This window comes from Cherax quadricarinatus, chromosome 12 (assembly GCF_038502225.1).
Source record: "Cherax quadricarinatus isolate ZL_2023a chromosome 12, ASM3850222v1, whole genome shotgun sequence".
NCBI lineage: Eukaryota > Metazoa > Arthropoda > Malacostraca > Decapoda > Parastacidae > Cherax > Cherax quadricarinatus.
In genome coordinates, this window is record NC_091303.1 from 47,651,360 (window position 1) to 47,664,231 (window position 12,872).

Below are 12,872 nucleotides of genomic sequence, written 5' to 3' on the forward strand. Positions count from 1 at the left end.
TAGAAGTTGGACTTGTCTTTCCTTCTCTCTTGCTGAAATTTAGTATCTAATTCTCTTTCTTGCTGAATATTAGATTCTTCAGCATAAATTCTAGATTTTTCAGCTTGCACCAAGGCTAGCTTAAGTCTCATCACCCGTTTCATGGTCACCTAAAGCTGTTGATGCTGAACGACTACCATCAGCAGTAAGTTAGTTTAATATGTTTATTATGCACCCCAAACCCATCCTGTGGGTGGTAGTCAAAAGACTGCAGAGGTACATAATGGGTCCAGGGACTGGACCCCAAAGTTATGATAGCTGAACTAGTTACAAAAGTAATGAACTTCAGGTAGATCTGGTCACAATCATGGCAAGTTACAAAGGTAATGAACCATCTACACTCCTACATGGTTACAATCATGAACAAATTACAAAGTAATGAGCCACTGACACGTCGACATCAGCAGACATCTTCACTGGTGAATTTCTGTTAACAGCTATAAAACACGAGAGGTTTATACTTTCATCTTCTGACACAACGGTAGTTATTTATTAATTACAAATATCACTGACTGCAAATTAATTAACAGGCTATAAACGGCAACACAAATTAAATGCCAAAACATGCACATAGCATTTACCAGAAAAATAACAAATAAAATGTGTGACCCAAAAATGCTCTGACACAGGGAAAAAATAACGTGTTAAAAATTTATTACATTAACAATATTACATCCACTGAAATTCTGTATATATTAATAACTCTCACATATTATAACATCAATACACTAAATCAAGAGTTATCTTAACATAGATAACTCTCCCAACACAGTTGTCCCTAAGTTACGTACTTTCAGTCTTTTACACAGTCAGGTGCTCACATTAAACATCTTTAGCCAACAGTAGCATCATAGATGTGTCATAAAGTCAGGAAGCAGGAACCACCCCTTTGTGAGCTCCTTAGGTTCATCAATTATGTATTACTGGTCATTGTACATGAAGAGTAAGGCGTATATCACTTACCTGAAGGAGTCTGTGTGGTGGTGGGCGAAGAACTGCGCTTCTATAACGTCGGAGTGGTTTTGTATCATCTGTAGAGAAGTAAGTCAAATGTAGATTAAACTGCATTTTTTACTATTAGACTGTTTGTCGACCAAAAGTTTTAACTTTGATAAACTTAAGAGACACTTTCAGGGCTACGTGAAAGAGGGTCAGATACCTGGATAGACTTCAGATACGTGGAGTGGCGGTCAGGTACGAAAATAGAAATCAGGTAACTAAATGAAAGTCACATACCTGGATGGATATTAGGCATCTGGATAAAGGGTTAGGAGGTACCTGTATAGAAATCATGAGTACAGACAAAAGAAAATTACCTGTATAAAACGATCGTTGTAGCGGGGCTGGAACCAGTGGAATCCCTCCTTAGTTTGCTGGTATCTCTCGAACTTCCCGGGTGGGATATGACCGATGATGTACACCTGAAACAAATATGCAATTCTTAGTTACGAATCACCAGATATATCTTCCTTTGGTTTAATAGTATGTAGTTGTTGTTTTTAAGAAAATTAAATTTCAAGCTTTTTATGAGCTACGACACAAGGACAACTGAGAGATTGTATTAACATGTAACAAATTGGCTCTTACAATCTAATAACAATTCAAAATTTTCTATTAGTTGAAATCGGGTTATGCTTTCAAAAATTGTCTCATTTAAAATTCAAAAATTGTCCCATTTTACTCAGTTTTTTATAAAACAGGTATATTGGCAACTACACAGTCTGATTTCAATCCAAAAATGTATCGAATCTAGATTCACTAGCATTTAGGGTTTGAAACAAGCCAGAAAAAACATTCTCCAGTTACTGCATCGAAACATATTTTTTAAATTGATAAATTTCAACATACACAACCCAGAGTCGAAACCAACACTTTTTTTTTTTTGCAGAAATTCCACCATCACTGAAAGTTTTAAGCCACTTAGAAAAAAATCAGTTATTGATCGGAATAAAATGATTCCAAGATTATTAACTACTCGAGAAAACTAGCAAATTTCCATTTAAGTCTAGACTAGTTAACCTTATTGTCTAAAAGGCATATTAATTTTATTTATTTTAATAAGGGAAAGCTAAAAACCTAAGGGTCACGTAGCACTTGAGGAATGGGAGGAATTCAGACTTGATCCAAGGAAGGGGAAGTTAAATTAAGATCCTTGGATCAAGAACCCCTCACCGGCATCAAAGCACTTTCCAGGAGGGGATAAAACTTGAAGAATTAATTAAAGAAGCCGCTCTAAACAGGATAAGAGTTTTATTGTTTTCCTGTGTAGGAATAACCAATGTTTAAAGTTTGAAGCCGATCAGAAGAGGAGTTTTGAAGTTATTGCATGACAATGGAAGCTGATAATGGTCTATTTACTAAGCAGAAAGCACAAGCTAAAAGTAGCATGAACCTTTTCTCTGGTTACAAAACATGAGCCTTGAGAGTTTGAAGTCGATCAGAAGAGGCATTCTCAAACTGAAAATTAATTAAACTGAGAGAAATATAAGAATTCAGGCATCCATTTAAAGGTGGCACTTTAGAGATACTTAACTACCTAGATATTTTTTTTTGCCACCAATCTGATTTTCTCTCCTCCACACTTATTCGTTTACAAGAGTACTTATTGTGTAAATATATATTTGATGTGTAAATACATTCTCCATCACAAGCGTCGAGAGTTTCACTATCTATGTGCTCCTTAATATGACTACAGAATACATTTTACTTACAGTTTTGCAGAAAAGTCTGTGGATAATGTATCAACTTTTGCTCTGGTGTTTGCAGGCAGTCTAAAACTTGTCTGACATTTCTACAGACAGCAGTATAATAGTTGCACCTACCACCGCTCCTTAGGATCATGAACCTACCCTGCGTTTTCTGGCAGAAAGTTTTCTGAGGACTTCGTCAGCCCAGGCGAAGTGTTTGCCAGGGTCGGCGCCATTGGGGTCAGAGTCAGGGAGGAAAGCAGTGTTGTCGTTGCTCTTGTACCAGAGGAGCGTGTTGAGTGCCACTATGGTGACGTTGGTGCCTTGTACATCAGCCCAGTACCGACCATCTGCAACACAGTCGCCTCATTTAGTACCTGGGGGTATCTCTTACCTGTGGTAGGTAACTTGTAAGGCATTTCCCACCTCGAAAATTTCAAGCAGTTTTCACCAGGGGAATTTCTCAGCTAGGGTATCTCTTGCTAGGATGTATTTCTCAATCTGGGTTATCTCTTGCCTGAGTATCTCTTAAATAGGATGCAGTTTTCTTTTTTGGAGAGAGGTATTTCTCATTAAAGAATTCTCTAATTGAGAGATAAACGAGAGCAGGGGTATTTATCTCGCCTAAGAGTATCACTCACACGGGAAGTAGCTCTCCCTGGAGGGAGATATTTTTCACTTAATGCGTATGTTACTGCGAATAATATTTAAATGAAACAGGAAAAATATGACCTGGTGTGATTCGTATCTGTTATTATCTGTCACTTGAGAGATTTCTCACCTGAAGTATCTCTTAACATAGTCTCTTACCGGTCTGGAAGGACGTGTAGGGAATCTTGGTAAGCCAACTCCTCCATAAGTCAGCCACCTGCGTCTGTAGGTCGCTTTTTCCCAGAGGAAACTGTCGAGAAGTAATTATAGGTAATTATGGAAGAAATCAGAATAAAGATTAGATTTTGTCACCGAAATGGCTAGTTAATTGTACATCCCATATCCATCCTGTGAACGGTAGCGCAAGGGTATATGGATACACAAGAATAAACGTGTGACTGCAAATATATAAAACTACCACAGTAAAAAATAGGAAAAACACCTAAGTGCTTTCGTGGCCTTACACACATATCTTCACAGGGATTGGAAGGAGAGGCAAGAGAAGCACATTTTATATGTTAAACACGGAAATAATACCTCACTTAGAGCAGGTGACAACTCACTCAGTGAGGTGCTACCTAACTCTGAAGCAATACCTCATAAAGTAAGGTAATACCTCAAAATACTCTGTGGGAGACCTACTGGTCAACGATAATAGTAAAGCCTAACGCTGCAGGAGGCCCACTGATCCACAATTTCAATTATATATAGTAGCAAAGTGCCTCCAGTAAAAGAGTAAATTGCAAATGAGTCAAACCCTCAAATACATCAAAATTATATCCAACCAATAAGAAGGAAAAAAGTTGTACAGCTAATACAAATTAAACATTTCAGTACATAAGCTCAAAAACAGGTTCACCGGCTGTGTCCATGAATGTGACTCCAAAATCCTACCACCCACATATATACATTTGTCCAACATAGGTATAAAATTCAAGACAAATTGTTCGTTTGACAAAGAACACTGTATATTTGAGAGAAATGCTTTTGCCTTTAAGATTATGAATAATATTGTGGCCGGTATAACTGTCAAGTTTATATATTCCAGAACTCATATTTGAAATATGTTGTGCTTCGTGCTTCATAAGGGATGATACCACAATATTTTGTTGAACTGTAGAATACAGGGAAATATTTCTTTGGCAATGGTCTGTATCTCTCATATCAATGAACAAAACTCACGAGAACCACAAGGATGTCTGCGAGAAGTTAAATAAATTATTTAAAGAAGTTTTTTTTCAGCAGAAACATATAAAACACCAGAGATCCAAAAGGAAAAAAAAAAAGAGTCCAAAAAAATAACGATGGAGCTGGATGCATCATAGGCAATGGTACCTGAAAAGGTGTTACCAAGGATTCTGCGAGAGGAAGCAGAAGCAGTCTTAACGTATAGCTAAAATGTACAACAAATCAGATATATGGCAGTTGCCAAAGATCTTAACGGCAGCAAATGAGAAGAATGACTAAAATGATTTACTGTATAAGGAATCTCCCGTATGAAGATAGACTTAGAGCCTTGAATCTCCACTCTCTGGAGAGACGTAGAATTAGAGGAGATATCATTGAAGTGTATAAGTGGATGACGGGCATAAACAAAGCTGATATTAATAAAGTACTGAGGGTGTCGAACCAGGTAAGAACCAGAAATAATGGATTTAAGTTGGATAAATTTAGATTTAGAAAGGACGTAAGTAAGTACTGGTTTTCAAACAGAGTTGTGGATGTGTGGAACAATCTTCCGAGTAGGGTGATGGTGGCTAGGACCTTGCTCAGCTTTAGAAAGAGATTGGACAAATATGAGTGGGAGGGGCTGGGTTTGATTGGTGTCGTAAGTACGGGAGTAAATTCTTGGGTAGTTTAGGGTAGGGGTGGTTTTGATAAGGACCTGCCTTGTACCGGCCAGTAGACCTTCTGCAGTGTTCCTCCATTCTTATGTTCTTATGTTAAATATTTAAGAGAAGTCGCAAACAGGAGGCGTTAAACTAGATACCAATATCTAGGAGAGTTGTGGATTACCTGGAGGAAAGTGGTTTTATAAATTATGACCAACATGGGTTCAGATTGGACAAACCCTCTCACAAACCTGCTGGAGTTCTATGAAAAGCTGGAGAAAGAGGGATTGATTTGTCCAACATATAGTCTGCTACTGGACATATCTCCCGCCTCTCCTCACTTCTCCTTTAGGTCACCTGCACTCTCCACTATACATTAACCTGTGTATTAGGACTGATGAATCCACTCGTGGTGAAACGTTTCCTTTAATAAACATCCTGAACTGTACGCAAGTGTCCTTTACCACAATTTCTCGGTATCAACATACCATTTACTACACTATTTCACTTTTATTAGAAGTACTTACTATAAGTAGTAAAACAAATTTTGCTGGCAAATCACCTCTTCTCTTTTATTTTCTTAAGATATTGACATAACGTTTTCCATGAACCATCTCCATCCTCTTCTCCTTTCTACACTTCCGGGGACTCTCTGTTTCCTCTTTATGCTACCTCTGCTATAGTTTTCACCCATTACTTTGTTGTTGTCTTCATATTTCTGTCTTGGTATCCAGTTATTTGGTGGTGGGTTGTTGATCACTGTTGTTGCTACCTTGGGTCCTACAGTCTTCAGTGCCCTACTATGTAGGCATTTGACTCATGAAAACTACATTGATTTCTGATTAGCAATAAAACTCCTCCTGTCCAGTTTTCTCTTTTTTTTTCAAATTACTATTTTCTAGCTGGTAACAAGGCATCTATTCTCATATTGTCACTCTCTCTCTCTCCAGTCTCGCTTGAACTTACTTGGTTTTTGGGGTAGTAGTCATGGTTGCCAAGGATTGGGAAGAATGGCGTCGTGGGGAAGGATTGATTGAGGATGGACGTCAGGGTACCAACGATGTCCACCACTTTGTTCGTGTTAAAGTAAGAGTCTGCGACGTGAGCTGTGTCATCCCTGGCGGGGAAAATTGTACTTGCTAGGTACAGTATTATTACTGAGAATCAGAAATCCCTCGTACATCTTCCTCCACCTGAGAAATAAGAAGCAATCAGGTTGGATCCGAAGAAGGAAACTCCACTTCCTAGGAAAATAAGCTCTTCAGCAGCATCAGGACAGACATACAGAATTATATACTTTTTGGGACACAGGAAAAATTTAACATAAATCAGTAAAGTGTTATACGGTATTCATAGTATATTATGACAGGATTTAAACCACAAGTTACATAAATTCAGGTAAAATATTGTTAGGCTGTTAAGTTAATTTAATGATATCTCTACAAATCTGTAAATCCCGTATATTCAACATTAAAGTTAAGTAAAAATATCAGATCGGTACAGAGAGAGAGAGAGAGAGAGAGAGAGAGAGAGAGAGAGAGAGAAGGGATAAGTGCGGCCTTATTGTTATGCACAAGACTAATATTGTCAAAGTATCACACTTTGCTCCACTCCGAGGATAGCGAGAAGTGAGCTTCTACACAACAAGACGGACAGTAAGCAGAAGCGTCACTCTTCTCCAGAACATCACTTCATCTGACATTATTTACTCCCAGGATGACTATTGTCTGGAACATGCTCGTGCAACATTATTATGTCAACGAAATAAAGTCAGTTGATCAAATGAAATTACTGGCCCACAGATGGCTCCAACTTCATCCTGTTCCCTATTTGTATGTTACATAACAATAATTTTTTTTTCAATAACAGCTCTTAGCTTATAAATAAAGCTAGGAATCCTTAACCTAACCTTGTAAAACCCTGTAAAAGGAAGAGAAAGAGAGAGAGAAAGAGAGGAGTTAAAAAAAAATCACACAAAACCTATTTTCAACATCGGTTATCACATCATACATCGTATCTAGTCAACTGAATCTAGCAATGGCTTGGCTTGGAGGGCCAAGTGGACTAACCCGGTCCAGAGGACGAAATCTGGCTTGGGGTGGAGTTTGGCCATGGCTTGAACAGCACTCATCACTAGACTAAGCGGAGCGTCACACTCGTAGTCCCCGAACTGACCAGGTGAGCTGCTACCTGCCCCATCCTCTGACCTCCTGGAATGGGGTAAAGTTAGTAAGCTTTATAAAGGTTTAATTTACATATATTTTTTTTTATAAATTGATAACACAATCTCAGTTTATGAAAGTATAATAGAAGTTATGACGAGGATATATTTCTATGTATCACTTGATGAGGGTCCTCAGTGGTGGTCCGAAATATACAGTATGAATTTAATCGTCTCATTTATTTGGATGTGGGGCTCGTTTATGCCAGTGGCATAAACTGTATGAATATTTAACCTAGATATTCCAAAGTCAAATAGTATGACTTATTGATATTGCTGTTCAGTTTTTTGATAATGCAACCAGCACTCGGTCAGTATCTTGCCAGTAATGTACAGACATAATAATTCAAATAACCTTGTGAGGAGAAAGTTCATTTGTTAAGGGAGTGGATGTATGAATGATTGGCGGTAGTTGCGTAACCGGGAGAATGATTGTTGGATATTTGATGGGCAACGTTACCTCTCATTCTTAACCTCCCCTTCCCCCATCATACCCCGGTGTGAGTTGACAAGGAACTCTTCAAGTGAGTTTCTAGTCACTTGACCTCTCGAGGGAGGTTCCTTAACGCTGGTGAGGGGCTCTTGATCTAGGGAATTGGATCTGTGCTTCGGTTCCCTGAATAAAGCCTGAATACCTTCCATCTCCCCCCCCCACCAACATGCGCTGTATAATCCTACTGTCGTGGGGGTTTGGAAGGAGATATGATGGTTGAAGGTAAACACACTTGTTGGATGGTAACGCTATATATTGTCAGACTGTGGTAAGGGAGGCCCAGCCTTCCTTGTTACTGCCTGCTGTATGTCTAAGCATGGAGTGAGGGCGAGGTATCGGGTCCCACTAACTCATGCGCATCCCGTGACGTCACACAGTCACTAGGCCTAATAAGGATCTTCTATATAAACACATGGATGGTACTATAATGCTCAGCTAAGCTATATACAACACATGTAAGGGGATCAGCATCTATGCTGACAGCTCGGTCATGTTACGTATGTCGTCTCGACATACACTACTATGCTATAAGATGAACAGGCAGTTGGTTCTGGGCTGATTCTATACAATAACAAAGACATATAACTTAGAACTAATGGATGGTATCATAATGGATGTTAACATAATGAGTTTTAACGTAATGGGTGTTAACGTAATGAGCTTTAACGTAATGCATTACAAATTATAAGAACAAATCATGGTATAATATAGGATGGAATTGATCGATCGATCTGTATTCATGCACTCTACGGATTCTGAGGAAGAATAAATATATATACAAGGTGAAATTAACAGCAAAGGCAATCTGGTGCACACAGAACATTACTGTCAAATTATCAGAATACGGAGGGAACGTGAACACGAAAAAAAAAAAATTCTGAAAAAACTGATCAATTAATAACAAAGCACACAGTTGACAATTTCCTTCATCTCGGACATCTAGTTATGCAGACTATGTACATTTAAACCCAATTCTGCGAGGGTGAGGTTTACATATGCAGAATGGTTATCATCTCTGGGAGGATCGAATTCCTCTGCAATGGCTAACACATGCCTTGACTGAGGGAGATCTGAACGAGTATCTACAAAAGATACTTGTGGGTTTCTCATTACTTGTCGAGTACGCAAGGAGTAACGACATTCAGGTTGATTATCTGACTGAGTATTTGAGGTAGAGGGTACAGAGTCAAGAGGATTTTCAGCATCTGTCACATTAGTCTGGGTAGAAATATCATCAACATCGCATACTAATTTCATATGATCTAAATGCGATTCTTTGTACTTACCAGTACTAATTTTTCTAACCTTATACTGATTGCCAGAGATATGTTCAACAACTCGATAAGGGCCAACAAACTTTTGATCGAGCTTAGGCATTGCGGATGTTTTGTTGAAATTTGTCGGCATTACTCTTGAACCTACTTTAACTTTTGACGGCTTACCACGGCTATTAGTTACTCTAGTAAATTCTGCTGTTGATTTATGAAGTTTCACGGATTCTTCTAAAAACACTCTGAGCTATGCTGGTACGAGTTGCTACGAAATCATCAGGGTTGTAATTGGGTTTTGGAGTGGAATATAACAACTCATAGGGTAAGCGCTTGTCTACACCATACAATGCATAATGTGGAGTATCACCTATGGAAGCATTGTAAGCAGAATTTATGGCACATTGAACATCTGGTATAACTTCATCCCAAGTTTCACTATTGGGGTTGATAGTGGCTCTCAAGACATCAAGTACTTTCTTATTGATTCGTTCAGCTAACCCATTGCTGGCAGGATGATGAGGAACAATGGTGGATTTAGAGATCTTGTACAAGGTACACAAATTTTCAAGAATCTCATTACAGAATTCACCTCCATTATCTGTTACTAGGGACTTAGGGGTGGTATGCCTGCAGATAATGCGTTCTTCAAACGCTTTAGCTACTGTCTCCGCAGTCTTATCTGCAATAGGGACTAACTCACAATATCTGGTGAAATGGTCTACCATAACACACAGATGCTTGTTGCCTTGGAGGGAACATTTAAAATTGGTTAACAAATCTAGCGCAACTCTTTCCCATGGTTCGCTAGTGGTTGGATACACCTGGATTGGATTAGGACCATTGACATTTCCTTTATGCTGCATGCAAACACTACATTTCTAAACATACTCTGAAATGTCAGTTGCCATACGTGGCCAAAAGTACTTCATTCTGGCTTGTTTCACAGAACGATCCATACCAGGGTGTGCAACACCTGGTGCATCATGAACTAGCTGTAGAGCTACGTTCACTAGTGACTGTGGAATTACTAACTGGTAAACTCTTCTACTTGTAGTACCCAACTCGGCTGTTCGATACAGTAATTCTTGGCTCATTACAAAGTCACTAATGGGCGCTGGTGGCTTCACAGTAAGAATAAGATCTTCCTGGAGCAGGAATCGAATCACCAGAACACAAGGGATCGGTTCTTTCTTACTGGAGGAATGAACAAACTCGGTGGAGTGGATGACTCTCCCTGGTTGAAAAAAATTAAAGCTATAACACGCAATATGAGCAAGGGAGAACGAATCTACTATCTCAAACTGCAAGCACAGGAGAAAATAAATGAACACGGTCAACAATACAGATATTCAATCTGAGTCACACACAGTGACATGATGTATCAACTATAAAGAAACTTCACTTACAAACGTTAACAACATGTGAAAGTTACTCGAGAAATAACTTCTTACATTGCACTGATTACTGTCAACGAGGATGGGATCACCATCTGGAACACAAGGGACAACAACAACACTCAAGTGAGTACACTAGCCACAGAAACGTCTTTCTGCAACGGCTTGTGGCATCAGCAAGAGATGGCATAACTCGTTACAAGTAAAGTTCTTCTCAAAGCGTCCCCTGGGAAGGAACGAGTACTTGAACAAGTCGCCATCGCAAGGATAGTAGTCTCAGCACTATCCTGCGTGCACGATATTGTGGCTGGAGTCCAGACAGGAGTGACAGAGTTACTAGTGCCTGACCGCTCGGCTACGTTAATAAGTAATAAACGAATCTATAGGAGCTTAATCTGAACTTCACATTTCGCAGCAATTTAACAAATCTCAGATACAAGCTGTGAGAACAAACACATTGCTCAAGGGCTACGTATTGTCTTTCAGTCAGTAAGGGAATATTGGTACTGTGGACTGATTCATATTGACTTTGACTGGCATGATACACTAAGTGAACATTCAAAAGTGACTGGGCCATCTTTTCAGTGAACTTACTCAAGGACATAAGGCAAGAAAATAAAGAGAATATATGACACAGTAAGCTTAAACGGGAAGAAATTACTTAACTATTCTGCATAAGTAAATAAAAATTGACAAGTCACACTCACAAAAGAAAATACTCAACTGAATAAGCAACACTTTGAAAATCAAGAGAAATGGTACTTTACTCAAATCAAGTTTGCTGAACTTTACTTTAAAATGAGTTAATGGCACAGTGAGTTGTCTTTACTCTCAATGCAATAGGGAAATTCAACAATAAAATGATGAATCAATCAAAAATGTGAAAATGGACTCAATAAAGCTTGTGCAAAATTAAAATAAACTGGGAAAGCAATTCACTAAAAATAAAATAAAATGGCACACAAAGAATAAAATATTATGCACAGAACAGAGCATATGAAACTGCACTGAAATAAACTGTAGCAATATTGCAAATGACAATTACTAATCAAAAGTACTGCACAATACTACACAAAATTTCTGCAAGAAAAATTTTAATGGCAACACAATGTTTGACAAGAAATATTGCAAAATGAGTCAATGTAGCAATGATAAAAAAATTACACACACAAGAAAATACAGTTTACAAGAATAAAAAAAATATATCATCAAGGAATGAACTGATTGAGCACTTAAACTCTTAATTGCAGCTTAAGCAACACTTACTGAACAAACAAAGAGTGATTTACTTTAAAAGAAGAACTTAAAAAATTGCACTAAGAGTGAATTTATTCAATGAAATATAAAAAATAATAGGTGCAAAAACACAGTACAAAAAGGTTTGAACACTTACAGTGATGCAGAACACAACACATCAATATAAACACAATACTAGAATTTTCTTGCAATGAAACTTGAGGAACGAAAATTTGGAAAATAATTGTCTTGCTTGCACAAAATAATGGCACTATTGTCTGTAGAGATAAGACAAATTAGACACTTGTTAAATGAAAAGAATTAACACAAGAATGTTCAACATGCAGAGAAAAATAAAATAGCAAATGAATGAAAACAAAAACAGTAAGAATACACAAATGCTGGGAGAAAAAATTATAACAGACAACACTGAGTTGTGATGCAGAATACAAGGTAATAAATTGCTGAATTACTTCACTGTAATACTGTGAACACAAGGTAATTGTGAAGTGTAACACAAATTCTATACTGCTTGTATGTTGCACACAACAAGGAAAAACACTAAGGTACTTACTTCAAGTATATAAAAAAAAGAACACAACACAACAGACATAAATTAATGCACGAAAATTAACACTGAATTAAGAAGAGAAAAAAAAATATTGCAAACAGTATATAATAAACACTGAGTCTAATCAAGAGTCACTGAATGTCACTAAGAAATCACTGGAAACACAAAAAATGTCTCAACACTCGCAAATGTCTCTGTGAAAAAATATTATCACTGTAGCGACGTTGGTGAAGAATTAGGTAGATGGTAGTGAAGGGTAGAGGTGGTGACTGGTGGCTGACTGCGTTCGCTGCTACTCCACACATGATCGGAGAATTTGCGCTTAAATCGACGATGGACCCACACAGGAGGCTTTTAACGATGGTGCAAACTGACGAAAAAACACACTCTGGCTCTTGACCCCCTATGTGGTCCTTAAAATATGGTGCTAGAAGCCATAATAAGGGTAAAAAATAGTGGTAGTGGTTGGGTGAGGCG

At 38.1% G+C, this 12,872-nt stretch overlaps 1 protein-coding gene across 1 annotated transcript in view; it reads right to left on the minus strand.

Annotated features, from left to right (window-relative positions):
* Positions 1–982: 982 nt before the first annotated feature.
* Positions 983–12,872, minus strand: part of LOC128686691 (acid sphingomyelinase-like phosphodiesterase 3b) — a 75,296-nt gene continuing 63,406 nt past the window's right edge. The window contains exons 3-8 of the mRNA XM_070084347.1: positions 7,279–7,419; positions 6,176–6,326; positions 3,537–3,627; positions 2,889–3,076; positions 1,356–1,460; positions 983–1,070 (exon numbers count right to left, since the gene is read on the minus strand). Coding sequence (XP_069940448.1) covers positions 999–1,070; positions 1,356–1,460; positions 2,889–3,076; positions 3,537–3,627; positions 6,176–6,326; positions 7,279–7,419 — 748 coding nt within the window. The 3' untranslated portion in view covers positions 983–998. The remainder of the gene's footprint in view (positions 1,071–1,355; positions 1,461–2,888; positions 3,077–3,536; positions 3,628–6,175; positions 6,327–7,278; positions 7,420–12,872) is intronic.